This window comes from Physella acuta, unplaced genomic scaffold, assembly GCF_028476545.2.
Source record: "Physella acuta isolate Inbredline_101_S28 unplaced genomic scaffold, ASM2847654v3 ptg000230l, whole genome shotgun sequence".
NCBI lineage: Eukaryota > Metazoa > Mollusca > Gastropoda > Physidae > Physella > Physella acuta.
Genome location: NW_026731749.1, coordinates 31,147 through 49,360, shown reverse-complemented (window position 1 = coordinate 49,360; position 18,214 = coordinate 31,147). Strand labels below are relative to the sequence as shown.

At 31.0% G+C, this 18,214-nt stretch overlaps 3 protein-coding genes across 4 annotated transcripts; 1 reads left to right on the top strand and 2 right to left on the bottom strand.

The window, feature by feature from the left end:
* Nucleotides 1-203: 203 nt before the first annotated feature.
* On the bottom strand, nt 204-4,996 carry LOC131938044 (vacuolar protein sorting-associated protein 28 homolog). Its single transcript, XM_059295890.1, has 9 exons — nt 4,761-4,996; nt 3,385-3,413; nt 3,142-3,179; nt 2,415-2,504; nt 2,049-2,151; nt 1,580-1,681; nt 1,305-1,358; nt 1,103-1,194; nt 204-856 (listed from the first exon to the last, which is right to left on the bottom strand). Exons 1-9 carry the CDS (start codon nt 4,792-4,794, stop codon nt 736-738), a joined length of 663 nt encoding a protein of 220 aa, XP_059151873.1. The 5' UTR covers nt 4,795-4,996; the 3' UTR covers nt 204-735.
* Nucleotides 4,997-5,028: 32 nt separating this feature from the next.
* Nucleotides 5,029-8,692, top strand: LOC131938043 (ATP synthase mitochondrial F1 complex assembly factor 1). 2 transcript variants are annotated; one of them, XM_059295889.1, is made up of 10 exons: nt 5,029-5,090; nt 6,094-6,348; nt 6,640-6,796; nt 6,930-6,992; nt 7,299-7,349; nt 7,532-7,579; nt 7,730-7,825; nt 7,946-8,012; nt 8,269-8,309; nt 8,517-8,692. In XM_059295889.1, the coding sequence occupies exons 2-10, from the start codon at nt 6,119-6,121 to the stop codon at nt 8,679-8,681; spliced, it is 918 nt and encodes a 305-aa protein (XP_059151872.1). In that variant the 5' UTR covers nt 5,029-5,090; nt 6,094-6,118; the 3' UTR covers nt 8,682-8,692. The 2 variants fall into 2 exon arrangements, with proteins under 2 accessions (XP_059151872.1, XP_059151871.1); XM_059295888.1 differs by lacking the exon at nt 5,029-5,090 and adding an exon at nt 5,136-5,314.
* Nucleotides 8,693-8,865: 173 nt separating this feature from the next.
* On the bottom strand, nt 8,866-14,588 carry LOC131938031 (vitamin D3 hydroxylase-associated protein). Its single transcript, XM_059295854.1, has 17 exons — nt 14,448-14,588; nt 13,920-14,021; nt 13,664-13,720; nt 13,441-13,542; nt 12,931-13,002; nt 12,406-12,467; nt 12,033-12,239; nt 11,603-11,649; nt 11,356-11,480; nt 11,084-11,209; nt 10,815-10,912; nt 10,497-10,596; nt 10,259-10,305; nt 10,019-10,058; nt 9,658-9,820; nt 9,294-9,442; nt 8,866-8,982 (listed from the first exon to the last, which is right to left on the bottom strand). The coding sequence occupies exons 1-17, from the start codon at nt 14,586-14,588 to the stop codon at nt 8,866-8,868; spliced, it is 1,755 nt and encodes a 584-aa protein (XP_059151837.1).
* Nucleotides 14,589-18,214: the final 3,626 nt, after the last annotated feature.

Genomic DNA, 18,214 nt, shown 5'->3' with positions numbered 1-18,214 from the left:
TACTAGCTGAATTCAGCTACTGCATTGTTTTTAAAGAAAATTACACAGCACCTAAAAAGCAAATAGTGTTACACTCGTATTTTCTATTTCTTTTGTGCAATAATTACAAACACAATTGTCATATACTGTGAATATTCTACAGACATTGCATTAATCTATCAATATTTTGAAACCGTATTTCTACCTCCAATTTGATTCTAACTAGAAAATTGATAGAAATATTAGAAAACAGTGAAATTATGTAAAAGACTTCTTTAATTATAATATGTACAGCAAGTATAATTTTGGACATTCACAAAATTCAATGTTTATATTTTCTTGGAAAATGAACTATGTACATAGTATGAAAGTTCATACCGTATCCAAATTTGTTACAAATATAATAACTTTGTTTTCAAAGATCAGAAATTAATAGTATCAGTGATTGCAGTGTAAAAAGCTGACATACTTGCAATGAAAAAAAAATATTTCAATTGTTTTTTTTTTTCAAATATTATTATTATTATGAACAAAACCAGTAAGCACTACACCAACATACCACAGAAAAAAAATTGTCTTAACAACTATTGGAAAAATTGCATTTGAATTTTTAGAAATAAATTAACCCTAATTTAATACAGTCAGATGCCTAACATTCCTATTTAACACTTATTTCCCCAAAATGTCCCCATCTGGTAAAATAATACTAGCATATTATTGTATTTACTATAACAGAATTCTTTAAATAGCAGAAAATCAATTATCGTGCAGGACCCTGTTAAATTCATTGTAAGCAGATTCTAAATCAAAGAGCATCTGTCTGACCTGTGTCTCATCTAATTCCTCTGAAGCCTGCATGTTGCCAAGTGTTTCCAACCTTCAGATCAAAGTTAACAATGGATTTAACTAACTGACATGTAGGGGGGGGGAGGGGGGGGAGGAGGAGAGAATAATGTATTTTTATACTAATTTAATAAATTAATTCTTTTTTATTCTTCATAACATTGATAAATACATTTAACTTAAAATACATAAACTTGATTTAAAAGCTAGAAATTAAATTCAGAGGGGGGGGGGGAAATCATAAAGAGTTGTCTAATAATAATCAAGAATTCAGACTCACCATTTACGCACTTTCTGTTTGCCCTCAAAGTCTGGAGGTAAGAGGCTGAGACGTGTCATGGTTTCTACAAGTTCTTGTAGGTCTGGGTGAATCTAACAAATTAATGGGGTAAAACATAAAAACAATAAATATATTGTGATCTACCAACCCCTTGAATAAATTAATTTTTTTTTACTTAAAATAGTGAAATAAAAGAACTCACTGCATCCATAGCTTTAATGTCTAGCCTCAGTTTGTCCATAACAGTGATAAAAAGCTGGAAGTAAAATAATTCTTAGACATTCAATTGTGTCAAATTCAACCCAAAACATTTATTCAACAATAGTATCATAAATAACAAAGCATGATATAGAATTTACAAAAAATATTTTATTTTTAGCATATTATCATTACAGTGCAACTAGTCTCACTGACAAATAGGACTAAAATATTTTTATTTACAATTTTTAAAATTAAAAACTTCAGCCAGCAACTTACAGAGACTATGTCTGCTATACATTTACTTGTATTTCCTTTGTCATCTTTAATAGTAATAGGCCTGTCTTCTTTGATTCTCTCTAGTGCTGCTGGACAATCCAGCTGAAAATTTCAGAAATTTTGTTCACCGCTGCTAGTCAGCATATGTACAAATATTGGAAATATTGCAAGCACCCGAAACAATGAATGAAACTAACTTTGATAAAGCAATTTATCTTTTTTTTTTCTATTTTACAATTACAAATCCAAAAGCACTGTTAATATTAGTGTCTGATATAACTCTGATGGGTACATAACTTATGTTAGGGAAACAAAAGCTGATGGGCACATTATCCCCTTGTATGTCGAGGTCACTGAAACAAATGAACTCTACTTCATCTGCCCCATATGTCTTGAGTACAAACTGGAAAAACTGCTATACTCATTATTTATTCCACACACTTAAGTAAATCTCTGACCCTACACTTACCCTATACTTTTTCATGAACTCCTCTATTGTAGAAAAGTCACTGTGTACTTGTTTGAAAGCAGCTTTATACTGAACTAAAAGTTTGGAGCATGTAGCTGTGTACCTATAAGAAACAGACTTATGTTACATATGAACTATCCAAGCCAAAGAGTAAGTCTCAGGAAGGAAAATAATGGGGTTTAAATGAGATTATAAGCTAAGGTGCAGAACTTACAGCAGTAATAATAAACACTAAGTAAAATTAATCAACTTGCAAAGAAGTTTTCAACAGGATTGAGGGTGGTAATTAATTTTAGAAGAAGACTTAAGCAAATAGTATCTGACTCTAGTGGTTTACAGAATACTGTAATGAAAAAACAATCTCACTCTTTAGCAAGGACGGCATCTCTAATGTAAGCTTTCTCCAAACTCTGCAGTGTGTTTATTACAGCATACAAATCAGCCATGTTGTCATATCTAAAAATAAAGCAGAAAGAAAATTGTAAATAAAATTGAATTAAAAACTTAATCCTTATACTAACCAGTTACAGCAGTGTTAAGTAATGCATTTGAAATGTCATTAATGTATGTACTGTTAAGTTATGTATTTGAAAAGTAAAATTTAGTACTCTTTTTGAACATGATGGTCCATGAAGCAGGTAAAGTAGAATTAACCTGTTATAGTGACTTCAGCCCAGCCGCCTTTATTATCCCTAAAGTGGGTCGGGTTCCCATTAGGGCTGGGTGGACTCAGGAATATTCTATGGATAAGAACCCATGATTCGAACACAAGACGTTTGGGTTAGCAGTCTTATACTCTCAGTCCGGCAATTTAAATGTGATTGATACAGAGTGTCTGTGGGTTTGTGGCCAGATAAAATCAAGGAATGATCCAACTATGTGACAATCGTGAATTAACTGTTAATTTACTGTCTCATCTTCAATAATTGTGAGGGGAAGTAACAAATATTGAGTTACAGATCAAATATATTTACAAATACAAAATGCAGAGGGACATAATTAAATCATAATAAAAGTTGGAAAAAAATGCCATGTTATAAGGCGCTTTATCATGAACTAAAACAAACAATCAATTTAAGAATAAGTTAATTACTTTTCTCTTTCTTTTGTTGTTCTGTACAGTTTCACCTCCTGTGAATAAAGAGGTACCAGAGTTAGTACTAAATATCAACTAGAGTTGGTACAAAATATCAACTAGAGTTGGTACAAAATATCAACTAGAGTTAGTACAAAATATAAATCTATATCAATATTTATTACACCAACTTTCTCACCACAATCTATTTTACTTATCAACTTATTTCAATACACGATAATTGTTTTAAATATATTTTACCTCATAGAGCCCTGAATTATTCCCTTGACCTGGAAATAAAATAAATTTTTACATTTTAAGAGTTTTAAATAGATTTTTTGACAAATTAGCATTGTTTTCACTTTTATATTTATGAATAACTTAGTAACTTAGTGAAATATGAATTAAGACTTTAAAATATTTATTTTAATATGTATCATAGTATAATTTGTTTATTTTATTTCAATTGACATTTGTTTCTGGCAGATCTTCCCTTTTCCCTATTTATCAATCAATTTCCATAATATCTATAAGTATAAGTTATTAATATTATTTTCATTCATCTCCATTGACATATTTATTATATTAATTAATCTTTATTAACATTTAGTAGGCCTAATAAATTACATATTAATTTACTCTAGTCTACAGGCTAGGCGTACACTATTAGGCCTATTTAGTTTGAAGTTAACAGGTACACTACAGGGACTAGAATTTACACAAGATGTTAGAATTTGCAAATTTATCACTGGTGATCATTTTAATGTGTTGGATGTTTTTTAAAAGATAAATGGCTAGACATCTTAAATATTTTAAACTTTGAGTGGATAAATCTTCTGAATTATCTCACAGGTCCCAAGGAGGAAGGGGGAGAGATGTAGAATACAGAAGAGATGACAGAACATGTAAATTGAATACAATTATGAATTTGAATATCTTTACTTTACTAGTTCTTGGGCCAATATTATAATTCAATATTTCAAAAATACATCTTTATATTTAAAATGTTTTTTGTTCACTCAATAAATTGAATATATATTAAATATCACTTTAACTTTAATGGGATTCACTGAGAATACTCTCAAAAGGCACATTAAATATTTTACTAATTGTGTGTGGTGTTACCTCAACAGATGTGATATTAGAAACTTGATTATGTATTTTTACCATTACGCTGAATATAAAATTGATAAAAACATGTTTTTCATCCATGTCAACAATATAAATGATCAGGGGGGGGGCGGACGTTCTGTCAGCGTCAGGGATTCAAAGGGACAAATGGAAAAAATTAAATACCATCCAATATGAATTATTTATAGCTATACTTAGTTACTTATGCCTAGGAGTCTAGGAACTAATTGATCCTATTTGTTTTTATAACGTCATGTCACATACTCATTGAGTTGTCATTAACGTTTACATTTACAACAAACTAAAAACAAAAAGTTTTTAAAGTAAAAAAACAAACACTAAAAAATTAGGCCTACTAGCTTTACTATTATCTTAGTCTAGATCTAGATTCTATATTCTCTAGTGTAGATAATAACTGTAAGATATCAGATATATCTTAATATAGAATCTAGATCTAGATTTCAGATCTAAGAAAGAAAAAAAAACAGCTTCCAAACTGGACTTACTGGAGGAGGAACTTGGCTGTACTTGGGCAAACATGGTTATTAACTTATTAATATTTACTCACAAAAAATGTTGTATAGATCTAAATCTAGATCTACTTCTTTCTCTGCCTTATATTATTTTGAATACTAAGTAAACTTAGGCCTTAGACTAAGATTAGGTATTATTTATTTTAAGATTATTTTTGTCATTTGATGATTCAGTTGGTCTCAATACTTCCTGTTTACAATAAAATTATAAAATATGGATCAATTTTATCAGTAAATTAAAAAGAAGGATTCGCTAGGTTTTAGGAAAGGTTAGGCCTCTGGCTGTGTCAGTCTTGTGTGCAGGTGTGCTGTTACTTTAATTTAAGATTTTAATAGATCTAGCTAGTTAATGTTGGGTAGACGTTTACTAAGTTTACTCTAACACTATGGGAATTTAGTTTAGGGTCTTGGTGGGAGAATGCAAAATGGCTAAGCGGTAAAATGCGAGAAGAAAATGCAACATACCTGCAGAACTCTGCAGAACATTGAATTACAGAAAAATAAAATAGCGAGACAGATTTTTTTTGGTGAGATGTGCGAGAAGAAAAGTTTTCAACTAAAAATAGATCTAGATTCTAGATCTATCATTTTAGAATTAGATTTATCACATTTTTTTTTCTTTAATATTTAATTAGAATAGTTAGCCTATACCACATCTCTGTCTAGATCTATAGTATTCTATAGGCCTACTATATAAAATATACTATACTATAGAATACTAGATCTCTATATTTTTTTTAAATATTCAAGAAATGCTATTTCTAAAGTCTAAACTCTAAACTAAACATTTTTACTCCTGTGATTGCCCTCTCAATCTCATGTTTCTTGTCAGCGTGAGAAAAATCCCAAAATGGTTACGAGTCATTGTGAGTTCACTTTGGTTCAGATATCAGTAGCCATACACTGCCATACAGCATAGCAAGTACATTGCTATTTAAGATTATCAGTGACGACATGTTTGTTTTCCCTCTAGTTATATGAAATGTGTTGGCTAATTGGTAATCACTGTGTTCATAGAATTATTGGTAATGACACGCTTATTTCTCACCAAAAACCAAGCAAAAGAAAAAACATAGGCTTATTGCAAAGATCTTGAGTTCATGGATTCTATTAATTGTATATAAAAATTTAAATATCTTTTAAAATGCGAATATTAAAATATTGATTGTTTGCTTATTGTATTTATATATAGATTTTATTTAGTCTCTAATTAAGTAACTAAACTAAATTTCAGTTTAATTTCACTTTTTAGTTTTTCTTTAGAATGACCATTTCCCTATTATAATTTATATATTTGTTTTTACAGATTGTACTGTACATTTCAAGTAAACATGCCTAATGTGTCACATCTTTCAAGACTGTGGAATGTTCTGTCCTGTCCCAAATTTACTCCTACATCATGGAGAGTGCTGAAAAGTGTGCATGCAGCTCAGAATACAGCAGCAACTTTTTCATCCTCACCACTTATTTTAAATAAGGAAAAGTCAACTGAGAAGACTGTAGATTTAAACACAAATCCCTTCTTTGATAAGTACAAAGCTAAGATTCAACACATGCAAAAGTGAGAAATTTTTTCCTGAATTAAAACACATGTTTAACCTTTAACATAGTGCTATAATATGTGTTCACTAGAAAAAATAACTCAAGCATTTGTCAAGTTTTAAATTTAATACTAAAATTTTAATTCATTTACTTTTAAAGCTTTGTACTAAACTTATTAGATGTGCCTAGTTTTTAATAATTCTCTGCTTATCTTTTTACCTCAAATAAAATATTTTGTTTATAACAACATTATGTAATGGCCTGCATATTTAATATATCATCCATAATTTTAAAATAATTTAATTTTCAGTACAAGCCCTGAAGAATATGAGCAGAAGTTGCAATCTTTGGCTGAAAGTTTAAATCCAAAGCTTAAAAAAGCAAAAGAAAAATCTTCACCCCAAGCCCCAACAGTTGTGCCACCAACAGAGACAGCTCAAGCTGGAGCAGGAATGACAAAAAAAGAGGTATGCTGTTATAAATGCTCATATTTAGTTTCATCATTTCTATAAATAATTGGTAAATGTTTTAATATCAGTAGACCAATGTTCCAACTTCCATAACTAAAGAGTTCTCCTCAAAACATGTTTGTGTCTTCAGGGCTTAAATTCTGTCATGAAATTAGAATTGATTCAAGATAAAACAGCAGAGGAGATAACTCAGGTAAAGTTTTGAGATGTTATACTTGGATTATTATGTCTCACAAGCATTGCTAATATTTCTTTGATGAAATCATCCTAAAAAACAAATTGAACAATTAGAAAGACAACTGTTATAAATATCTACAGTTACAATAAAACTTATGTTACATGTTTACTTCAATTACTTTCTTTTTTATAATTTGTAATTTTTTGGTCTTTTCTCAAATGTTGGGCTAAATAAATGTTAGAGAATATTTTAAGAAGAGCTATGTGGAAATTATTTCAAGAAGAATAAATGTATGCATTATAAAAATATTTTTCAAACCAGATCTGGACTCAATACCACAGTGGAAAAGATTGTGTCTATGCAGTGCTGAAGGTAACATTGTTAGTGGCCAGGTTCTACTAGCAAGCATTTCTTACATTAACATAAATGTTATTCCAGCTGGTTAAACATAATTTGTAATTGGATATTTATTATATGTTGAATTTTCTTATTACTGTTTACTGTACATCATTTTACACAATGTTTGAATAATGTATTTATTTATTTAACCACAGGCTGATGAATATAAAAATTTAATGGAAAAGTCAAAAGAATGTCCAGTAGTAAGTACTGCCAACCACACTATACTTTAATAACAGTAGTTTTTCTAAATATTTAATTGAATAAGTCATACACAGTTGCTTTGTTCACTAATAATAATTTTTCTACAGTAAATTGAACAATGAAAATAAATGTCATCTTGAAAATTTCAGTTTGTGTATTCAATCCCTCGAGATGATGGTTTTGAGTTTATCTTGTCGCAGTTTGACAGGCGGGATGTTTATTTCACACCTTTAGCAATGTTTCAGGTAGAGTTTGTTATGTTTACTTCCATATTACCACCAGTGAGTCTTGATTATGTTGATTAGTGGCTTAGTGGATTAGTATTTTATGTCTGAAAATTAATTGTCTGTTATTTGAATTAACAGCTTGTTCGAGAAAATGCTCCACCTTGTTTAACACTGAATCATTACACCGAGCTCTTGGATGAAAAAGGTAATTATGAATGTTCAGGGTAAAGAAGTAAAAGCTTACCAAATAAAAAATTAGTGTAGAAATACTTTTTATATCTAACACTTCATATAAATAATATTCACAGAGCAACATTTGCATAGAGCACATTATATTCAATAAAAAAAATAATTCCTTGCAAAGTACAGCATACAACATAATGAACACAATTCATAAAAAATCATGTACATTAATATGCAGTAGTACATGCAAGTAAAAAAAGTTATTTATTTTATCTTAGGGATTGTGTTGATGACTGGACAATATGACCCTAAAGTATTGGTGAGTATGTTGTTAATGAATATAAAAGCATTGACATATTGATTGTAAGGTTTTATATTCATTAGTTGGCCTTTTAAGTCTGTTTATCCATTACACTGCAACAACAACAAAATGTTATTTATTTAAAAAATGAGAGAGCATAAGCTTTCACTGTTTAAAAAAATAGGCTGAAGTCTTATCAAGTGTATTAATGTTTTTTTCCCACAGAAACAAAATCTTGCTCTTAGCTTGGTACAGCAAATGAGTATTTTTTATGGGAAAAATTCTAAATTTTATGATATTGTACATAGGTTTAATTATCAGCCAGAGAAGTTTCAGTATCAAGAAATTGTTGATGCTTTAAAAAGTTTACCTCAGTATGATATGAAATAAAATTTATAATATTTAAAGACATATGAACTGTATTACATTTAGAATAAAGCAAATTTTACACTATTCTTTTATTTGGTTTATTTATTGTTTTTAATGCCTAGTATTATTGAGATAATTAGTTTGTAGAAATAGATTAAAATTATAAACAAATAAGATTTTTGACTAGTGACTATAAGTAAAACATTTAATGCATCCTAAGAGCCGTTTCCAAATCCAACATTACACGTAATACAACTTCCTCTTGATATGGACGTGCCACTATTTGTATGCCAACAGGCAAACCTTCGGTTCCATCAGAATCCTTTAAAAAGTGACCAAAAAAATTGGTAATAAACATAATAAATGCAGTGTAAGCTTATTATTAGAATGTGAATCTAAGCTTCCCCAATTTATCATTAAGAGTAACTTTACCTTTTATGACCTTTCATTTGATTATACACTTATTAATTTATTTATCATGGTGTTTTAAATGACTAAATTCTAGAATCTAAGCACTGTAATATACCTTAAATACTTCAATTCTAAAGATTTATTTTTAGATGTTTAAATCTACACTTCTAGATGACAACATACTGAGTAAATTAGAATTTAGCCATAGACACAATTTTTTACCTCCTGAATCAACTTCTCAATGTTAGTTTCTGGTTTATAAAATGTAGAGCTCATAGTTTTGGCTACATCACTAGCTGTGACCTTTGTTACTGGGAGAGTTCCTGCTGGGTAGTTGACCACATTGTACAAGGATGTGTAGCTCAGGGTTCCTGGGGAGTTTTAAATCCACATTTTTATACTGCTGTTTGTGAAACTCATGCTCAACAGCTGACATAATTTTTAGCTCATGATTTTCTCTTTAATGTGATATGTATTGATGGAGTTCATTTCTATTATATAGATATTGCTGTAAAATGTTACAAGTGGTTTTAACCAATCAAAAAGATATTTCTCTATACTAAAAATTTGACATAGTTTAGCCTACTAAAAGGATGTTGCTCTAGAAAAATCACTGATATACTTGAGTTCAGCCTACCAAAAAGATCTTTCTCTATTCCAATCTGGGGTGCCACACATGGCATGCAGGGGCAGATAACTGCATCCACTTTTTGTTTTATCCATTCAGTGTTAAATTCAAGTTGGTAAGTCTGAAAGTTTCAAGGGTTCTGAAGTCACCTTCCAGGGCAATTTTTTTTCTAATAAATGTTAATTCGAATTAAAAATAGATATAGTTTTAAAATAGAAAAAAATATTTAAATTATATTCTTCAATTAGAAACAGTCCTCAGAAGATAACTGTTAACTGTAGTTTTTATTGGGTTTTTTAAATTTGTTGAATAGTCTCACCTTGCATTCAACAGTTTTCCTAAACCAGTCTGTTAATGATCTATGAGGATAAATAATTAGATTTAAAAATAATTGGCTGTATGAAATTTAAAATAATTAATATTGTTTTTTTCACATGGAAAGTTTTAATCCTTTTTATTTATTTGCTAAAATGTTGACATGTACGCCATCAATCTTTCAATAAAGGAATAAAATTCTCTTAAGTAAAAAGAGAAATAATTTTTTAGACAGTACATGTACCTTATCGGTCTTCTTTTTACCACACATTCATTCATGGGATCAAAGCTCTGAAATTGTTAGAAAATTGTTATGCAACTTTATAAAGAAATTTTATATTTCTACAAAAGTAGGCAATATATTTAAGGATGTAAAAATTTCAGAATTAAATTTAAGTAATGTTAGTTTTTACAGAATACATATTTAATTTAGACTATGTTCTCCGTAAAGAAATATTTTTTTGAAGTAAATTAAGAATTACTGTAAATTCCTTTAATTTAGACATAGTCCAGCGCACAAAATAGGGCAGTTGGCAGAGCTGATAAATTGTGTGCATCTCTTGACCAGGGCTCTCATGGGCTCTGATAAAAAGTTATGGATTTTGTTTTTATGCCATAAAGTCTCAATATTTATTTTACTATCATTTAAAATACTTCAAAATTTATAAAGATTTATTTCAATCAATTTTTGTTTTTTAAAGATACCATCTGCCAGATTTTACCAAAAGATTAAATATTGAGTTGACTTTTGATAGTAAACTATTTTAAAATACTAGCAAAGAACACAAACAATGACATACAGTAAATCTCTATAGCTTTCACAATCATCCCCAAATAGGGCTGGAACAAACAGCTCACTGAACGCATAGAATGGCTTGTATGGTTGGATTTCTATCAACTTTAAACAGAAAATATATTACAATTTATTTATGAATAGCATATTTTAATTTGCCGTTAATCAAAGTATGACATTAAACTTACAAATTTTAATGTTATAAATATTTCTGACATAGCATTTAAGGGAGATAAATAGGAAAGAGTAAAATGGGGGAAAAAAAGGGAAACCTACTGTATGCCCTAAATTGTGTAGCACTGTTTTTGCTATCAAAACAGCTCTCTCTACAGCAGGAACACAGTGTGTACATCCATCATAGACATAATATCCTATACGGAGAGGCTCTTTACTCTCAAACACCTTCAAATGGGAGACAACTATTTAGTGTGACAACACTTGAAATTTATTTAGATAGTCTGAATACAATTGTATTTTTAGAAAAAACATCAAGTATAAAAACAGAGTTAAATACTCCGTCACAATAATTTGAGATTTTGATAAAGTACCTTATCGTTAAATGGAATAGGTGGAACTGTAGGATCTAAAGTAAACATTTCCTTTCCTAAAACACTCTTCATAAAATGCACCAATGAAGTTACATCTCTTCCCATCGGCCCATCTGTTCCTCTAACTTGGGAAGTTAAAAAAAACGACATTGTGTTATAAACTTATTTTTAACCTTAAAATAATATACATCTCTTGACAATAAATATATTATTATAATGTGAATAGTAATAAATAATCATTTCTTACTTAATTGTTGTCCACCAATGGTTGTTGTACCAAAGTTACCCACAGAGCTGTGAGTCAGGAAATAATAAACATATGGGAGCATTATTGTAGTTGTAGAGTTGAACAATGCAAGTAATTTGAATTTGTAAACTCAATAAGCACAACTTGGCAACAACTTCTCCCACGGAATTAATGTTGGAGTTAGTTGTGTTACTTTCTACAAGGATGTACATACCTTACTCTCTAGTGTTATAAGTTTTAAAGCATTAAATAGGTAGTTTAAAAAATAAATATTTGATGCTTTATGGTTCATATTTTTTATAAATTTCTACAAAAAGTACTCCAACATAAATAGTCTATAATTATTCATTCTTTAGTTAAATTTAATATTCATAAAGTATGGAGAAAAACCTGGCAAGTTCTTAGTGTATGTTGTGAATTTTATAACTACCTCAACCTGCCAGAGGTGGGTTTGAGAGCGCAGACTCCACAGAAGCTGGCAGGAATACGAATGCTTCCACCTATATCACTTCCAACACCCAACACAGAACCTCCAGCACCTATGATAGCCCCTTCACCCCCAGATGACCCTCCAGGAGATCTTGAGGTGCTGAGCGGGTTTCTCGTTTCACCATAGACGGGGTTTGTACAAGAGAAACTAATGAATATGAAATAAAATTAACATATGTAGAACTCTGGCAGTGTTTACACACTTTGTCTCATTTTGCAAAGATAAGACTTAAATAATTTTGTTTTATCTTAACAAACCTTCTCATTCCTTGAGGCAAATTTGTTTGAATAAATGGAATAGCACCTTAACAAACCTTCTCATTCCTTGTGGCAAATTTGTTCGAATAAATGGAATAGCACCTTGGAGTTTTAGCACCTGTGTTAGGTAAAGTTTAAAAAGTTTTCACATTAAATTTCAAACAGTATTCAGTTAATTTTCAAGGTGCATAACTAATTAACTAGAATGAATCTTTTGACTAATGTAAAATGTATTATGTTCTAAGTTTAGAAATTTTGTGAGCCTAGTTTATTTTTAATCTAGATAACAACAAAAAATAATTGGTGGTTGTCCAAAATATAAAATCAAATCAAGAAATCATTCAGGTAAAAGTGTATTTTACTCTGTCTGATATAGATTCAATTACACTCACATAACTCTTAAATCTCCTATTTTAGATATTTTCAAGATATTTATATCATATAAAAGCCTTTTAAAAAAAATTAAATTAAAATGCCAGCATTTAATATTTAGATAGATGAATAACACTAATTAACTAATAATTATATTTAATTACACAAAAGGGAATATTTAACAAGAAGTTATTCTATTAAAATTAAACCTTTATAAGAACTGAGTCCTCCACTTTAGCCTTATCAACAAGTGCACTAAAACCAGCTGTGCAATCTTCACCCTACAGACATTAGGTAAATCAGTTCAACAGAGGGCGGCTATAATACAGTTTTTGACAATTTGTATCATGGATAATTAGATTATAATTTTAAATCTACTCACTAGTAGAGGGAAATAACTCAATATTGATTAGTTACAGAAAATAGCAGTAAATGTATGGTCAAAGGGGGACAAGCATGAAATTATTTATCTCAGTAGTTTATCCGAGGTTATCCAGCTTGAATATTTCGAGTTAGTTTTTTGTCAAAGGGGGACAAGCATGAAATTATTATTTCTCAGTGGTTTAGCCGAGGTTACCCTGCTTGAATATTTTGAGTTAGTTTTGTTCGGAAAAATGTTTACTTGCCTGTCAAAAAAAATTACTAGATATTTAAACTTTAACATTAAAATCTTAGATTAATTATTTAATTGTAGGAACCAATTAATTTTTAAGCCTTACTTCTAATCCACAAGATTCTTTTACACTGATTGGTATCCCATAAAGCAAAGGCTTTACATAGGTACTGGTATTACTATAGGTGTCAAGCTTTTCAGCAATGGACTAAAGGAATAGATAATGTGTTTATTAATGTGCAAATGTCTTTTTAAAAAAACAGTCTACAGAATATGCAACTAATTTACATTGTTTAAGGATTAAAATAAAATTAAAAAATTGTACATACTTCAGATAATTGAATGATATCTGTGATTGCATTTATTCTTTCGTTTTCTGTTATGGCCTTAAAAAATATTTTGCAGAAGCAGGTTTAAAACAAATTATGCATTTTCCTAACATTACATTCATGATAATACATCAACTGTGTGATTTTTGCCATCTATTCATTTATTTGAACTTTTGAATTGTTAGTTTAACCTAATTTAGAACAAAATTTTCAAATGCTAAAAATAGACATTTTTATCAAAAAGAGAAAAGTTTACTTTAATTTGATATGAATGTAAAACATCAAGCACTTTCAGTTGTCCAGTTTGTAATTTTTGGAACAGCTGAGAAAAACTCAGTTGAGTTATTTCCTCTTGCTCCTATCAGAAGATAAATTATAATTGTCAATAATTGATTCTTAAAGTTTACAATTTTGTTCAATAAATCGTTTAAGGATTAGACAATTATCTCTACAAAAGACCAGTACTTAAGTTCTATATATTTATATGACTCAGTAAGACTCTATTTAGGGGCCTCCTACATTATCATGGATGTAAAAATAAATTTTTAAATATGATTTTAGGTATTTTATAATTATGCAATCCTCATTTACTGACATGTACAATGTATTCAAGAAATTACAAGTCTTAGTGTAGCGTTTTTACACACATATTCGGTAGACCTACATTCATTTTGCTAATGCTATTAACATAATGAGAAGATAATTTTAAAAATTAATATAGGTCTATCTATCGCAAGTTTTAATTTAAATCTAGGTAATCGTGAGAAATAATAGATCTATTTACCTTTAATAGAAGTAGTTTTTTCTTCAAACTTTCAAGGTTTTGTCTTGTCTTCTCCGCACGACTGAGGGCTCTGTCTTTAATTTTACGGCGCTTGTAAAGTTGCACACCAGCGTAAAGTGTGCTCAAACCTGCTGTACCCATCAAGAGCCAGACACAACATGCTGTCGGCTCAATAGTAAAGGGAAACAACTCGCTATGACGAGATGCCTGAGGTTTCTGTTGACAAAAAAAAAAACGTGTTTGCCACAGAGTTTCTTCCAGGCATCTTGCTGTATGAGTTTCTCCCCCCCCCCCCCCCCCCCAAAAAAATTTTTTTTTACCGCCCCCCCCCCCCCCCCCGAACGAAATGAAATTTATATAATTTATATAGAAAATATATACTTTTAACAGTGTCCGCCCCCCCCCGAAGAAAGTTTACCGCCAAGTGCCCCCCCCCCGGAGAAAAAAGTCTGGAAGAAACACTGGTTTGTCATATTTGGAAAATTCTTGCTTTTACTAAAACTATTACTGTATGAATTGCTTTTAAGTAGGACAGGGCTCTATCCTTTCAATGCTGCTGTCCACATTGGTCTTTCTAATCTACTTAAATTAATGGTCGATTGCATTTGTGCAAGGTAGCTAATTAGCAAAAGCCAATGTTGCATATTTCAAGTTATTGGTCACTTTTATTTTATTCTTGTCACTTTTATATCTAGATCTATATTCGTAGATCTTAAGCTTGCATAGAAAAGCATTGAATTATACTATCATCACACCATGCAGTTACCTTTATGTATTCTACATATAGACTTGTAGACATGTCAAAAGATCAGATTTTCTACATAAGCGTGTTTAGAACTAATTCCTTCACCCATGTTCGGTTACACTAATGTGTGTTCAACTTATATCTACCTTTATACTGCTGTATAGTGATGGCCCGTTATACACTCTAGGATCAATGTCATTGTAATAAAAATTTAGAGATTACTGCATGAGGTATATGGGCTACGATTCCAAATTGGGCATATACGATCTGCAACTCCATGTTTAATCATATTTTGATTTTAGAATATGAAACCTTTTCGCCCCCTGTAATTACACGTGTTGAGCAGAACAATTATTTTATTTAGTTTTGTTGTGTTGATGTTTGAGAAGGCCCTACAACAAGGCACTTTGGATCGGATTTTTAGAAATAGAACGAACACAATATTTTGCGCAATAGTTTAACAATAGAATTTAGAATCTACCCTGTTTAAGGTTTGTAATACAAAGCTTTACAATGTTCTACTTTTAGCATTTTGATGGTTTAAAAAATTCTAAACATTTCAAGAAATATTTCATCAACAAAAAAGAAAATTGTTTACTGTCGAATTTAAAGACAACCCCTCTATAAATAGCGAAAATCACCAGTTGAGTATTGTTGCCGCCTGAGATTGTATTATACAGATTATAAAGTAAAGTTCCTCATTTGACACAGCGATTCGTTGGGCGGCTGAAGTATTCATATGTGTTTTTGCCTCGGCATATGAGGGGATAGTGTCTTTAGCACTATGTCCAGCCGTCTTTACTTTCCCCAACTAAAGTCGGGTACAGTTTATTAAAGTATATATATAGAGGTGTAGCGAGGGTGGGGGGGGGGGGGTGCGGACCGCACGGGGTGACACCATTTAGGGGGGTGACATCAAGGCAAAAAAAAATGAAAAATGTACAGAAGAAAAATGCATTTTGCCAGTTCCATTAATGATTAATTAAAGTGAAATAGGCTTTTAAGAACAAATCGATAACTATTACAAGAGGGTGGGGGTGACACCATGACGTAAACGTGCTAATTATAGAGAAAACAATGCTACATCCAACTGTATTATTAACTGACTATAGATAAACATCGTTACTATTAAGTCTTAAGTGATCAAAGCTTATACACACACACACGCACGCACACACACACACACACGCACGCACGCACACACACACATGTATAAACAAACCAATGACATCTTGATAACCACTTTAGATTAGCGTTAGTCCAAGAATATATGTGTTTTGCGCTTGCTCATGTGCACACAACTGATAGAGAATACACCATACACGAACTGTACACATCCGATAAATACTAAAAAGGACGTTCGTGAAATTTTGTTTTATGCTTTTACTAAGCAATAGCGCACACGTTTAAACACAATACTTTCTACAAGTGTGTAGACCTATCGTCTATTAGATAGATTTATCCAACAAATACGCTAAAATTATAGTAAGTGGCTTTACATTTACGCCAGTTTGCGAGAATAGGCTAGATCTACATCTAGTGTTGTTTTTAATTGCGCGTTATGTTTTACGAATTATTCTAGAAAATGTAATGAAAAGGCATTAGTGACTACCTGTGAAAATTAGCGTATAAGTATAACGCATCTATTTAGTATCTATTAGACTGTTTGGTTACTTTATGTATTACATTTTTGTTACTTTAGTGTGGATGGGGAAAAACGGTTCACACGCCACATTTGTGAGCTGAAGATATTTTAATAGCGTGGAAAAAGTATTGATTCAATATTAATTTAAAGAGTGTCGCACATGGATGTCATTGGTCTACACTTTACCTTTTTATTTTAGCACTCATGGGAAATAAACAGGGTTATAGAACACTGCTGGTGAGACGCGTTTCTCGCAATATTTATAGTCCATAGGCCTATATGTTAGGCAAAAGAGTGTTTGTGTATGTGGGGTGGGGGAGGGGGGTGAATATAACTGTTAGGATTATGCATAAAAAGAAGTTACTCTGTTTATTTGCTTTAAGATTATATATGGGCCTTTTCTGAAAAAGAAAGAGGGAGAAAATTGTATAGGCAACAACATGCAATACTTGTTGTATAAATATTTATGCTATTTAAATTATTACATTCGGCTCGCTATATTTCAGGATAAATTATGTATACAATATCTCATTTACAGGTTAAAATAAAATTATCTCGAACTCCTTTCAAAGCATAAAGAGATGGAAAGCACAAAATCTCAGTTACATTAAAATTGAGTTTATTTGTATCTAGAAAGCTAGATGCCATTTCATCTTGGGGGTATAACCAGACGAGTCGGGATTTTAGCCCCGATCGCCCCGATATTGAATGCCCATGAACTAAATAACCGGCCCGCGGCACCAAAGCCCCGGGCTAGAGGCTGAATAAAATCTTTTTTTTCTTCAGTAAATTAAGGGATATTTCATAGGCCTACTCACTATTCCTACAAAACATATTTTGGGAGACATTAACTAGATTTTAATTTTTTTAATCACTGTACAACCACCATCTTTTGACTCCGTTAGGGAAAGTAAATGCGGCTGGTCAAAGTGCTGACCACACCTTCTCTTCATATGCCGAGGTCAATAAACATATGAACTCTACTTGATCTACCCAGTGGATCATTAGATCTAAAGAGGATTCTGTTGGGATGTGTAATAGCATAAAACATCGATTGATTATAAGTCTTCTCGCCCCCTTAAAAATAATCATAAATAAAACAGTGGGCATTTTTGACTTTCACTGTGGTCAGAAGCTGTGTTTCTTCCAGACTTTTTTTCTCCGGGGGGGGGGGGGAAGAAACTCTGGTCAGAAGCTGCATAGGACATAGAGGTACATTATGGCCAAATTATGAGCAGCTTCCAGGAGTCACCTGTCCTTTTGTTTAGGATTAAGGGTTGGGCCTTATATGACTTAAGACATTAGATAAGTTTGTTTAGTGAGGAAATATATCGTACTGTGTAATGAGGATATAACGTGCTCATAAAATCATTTAAA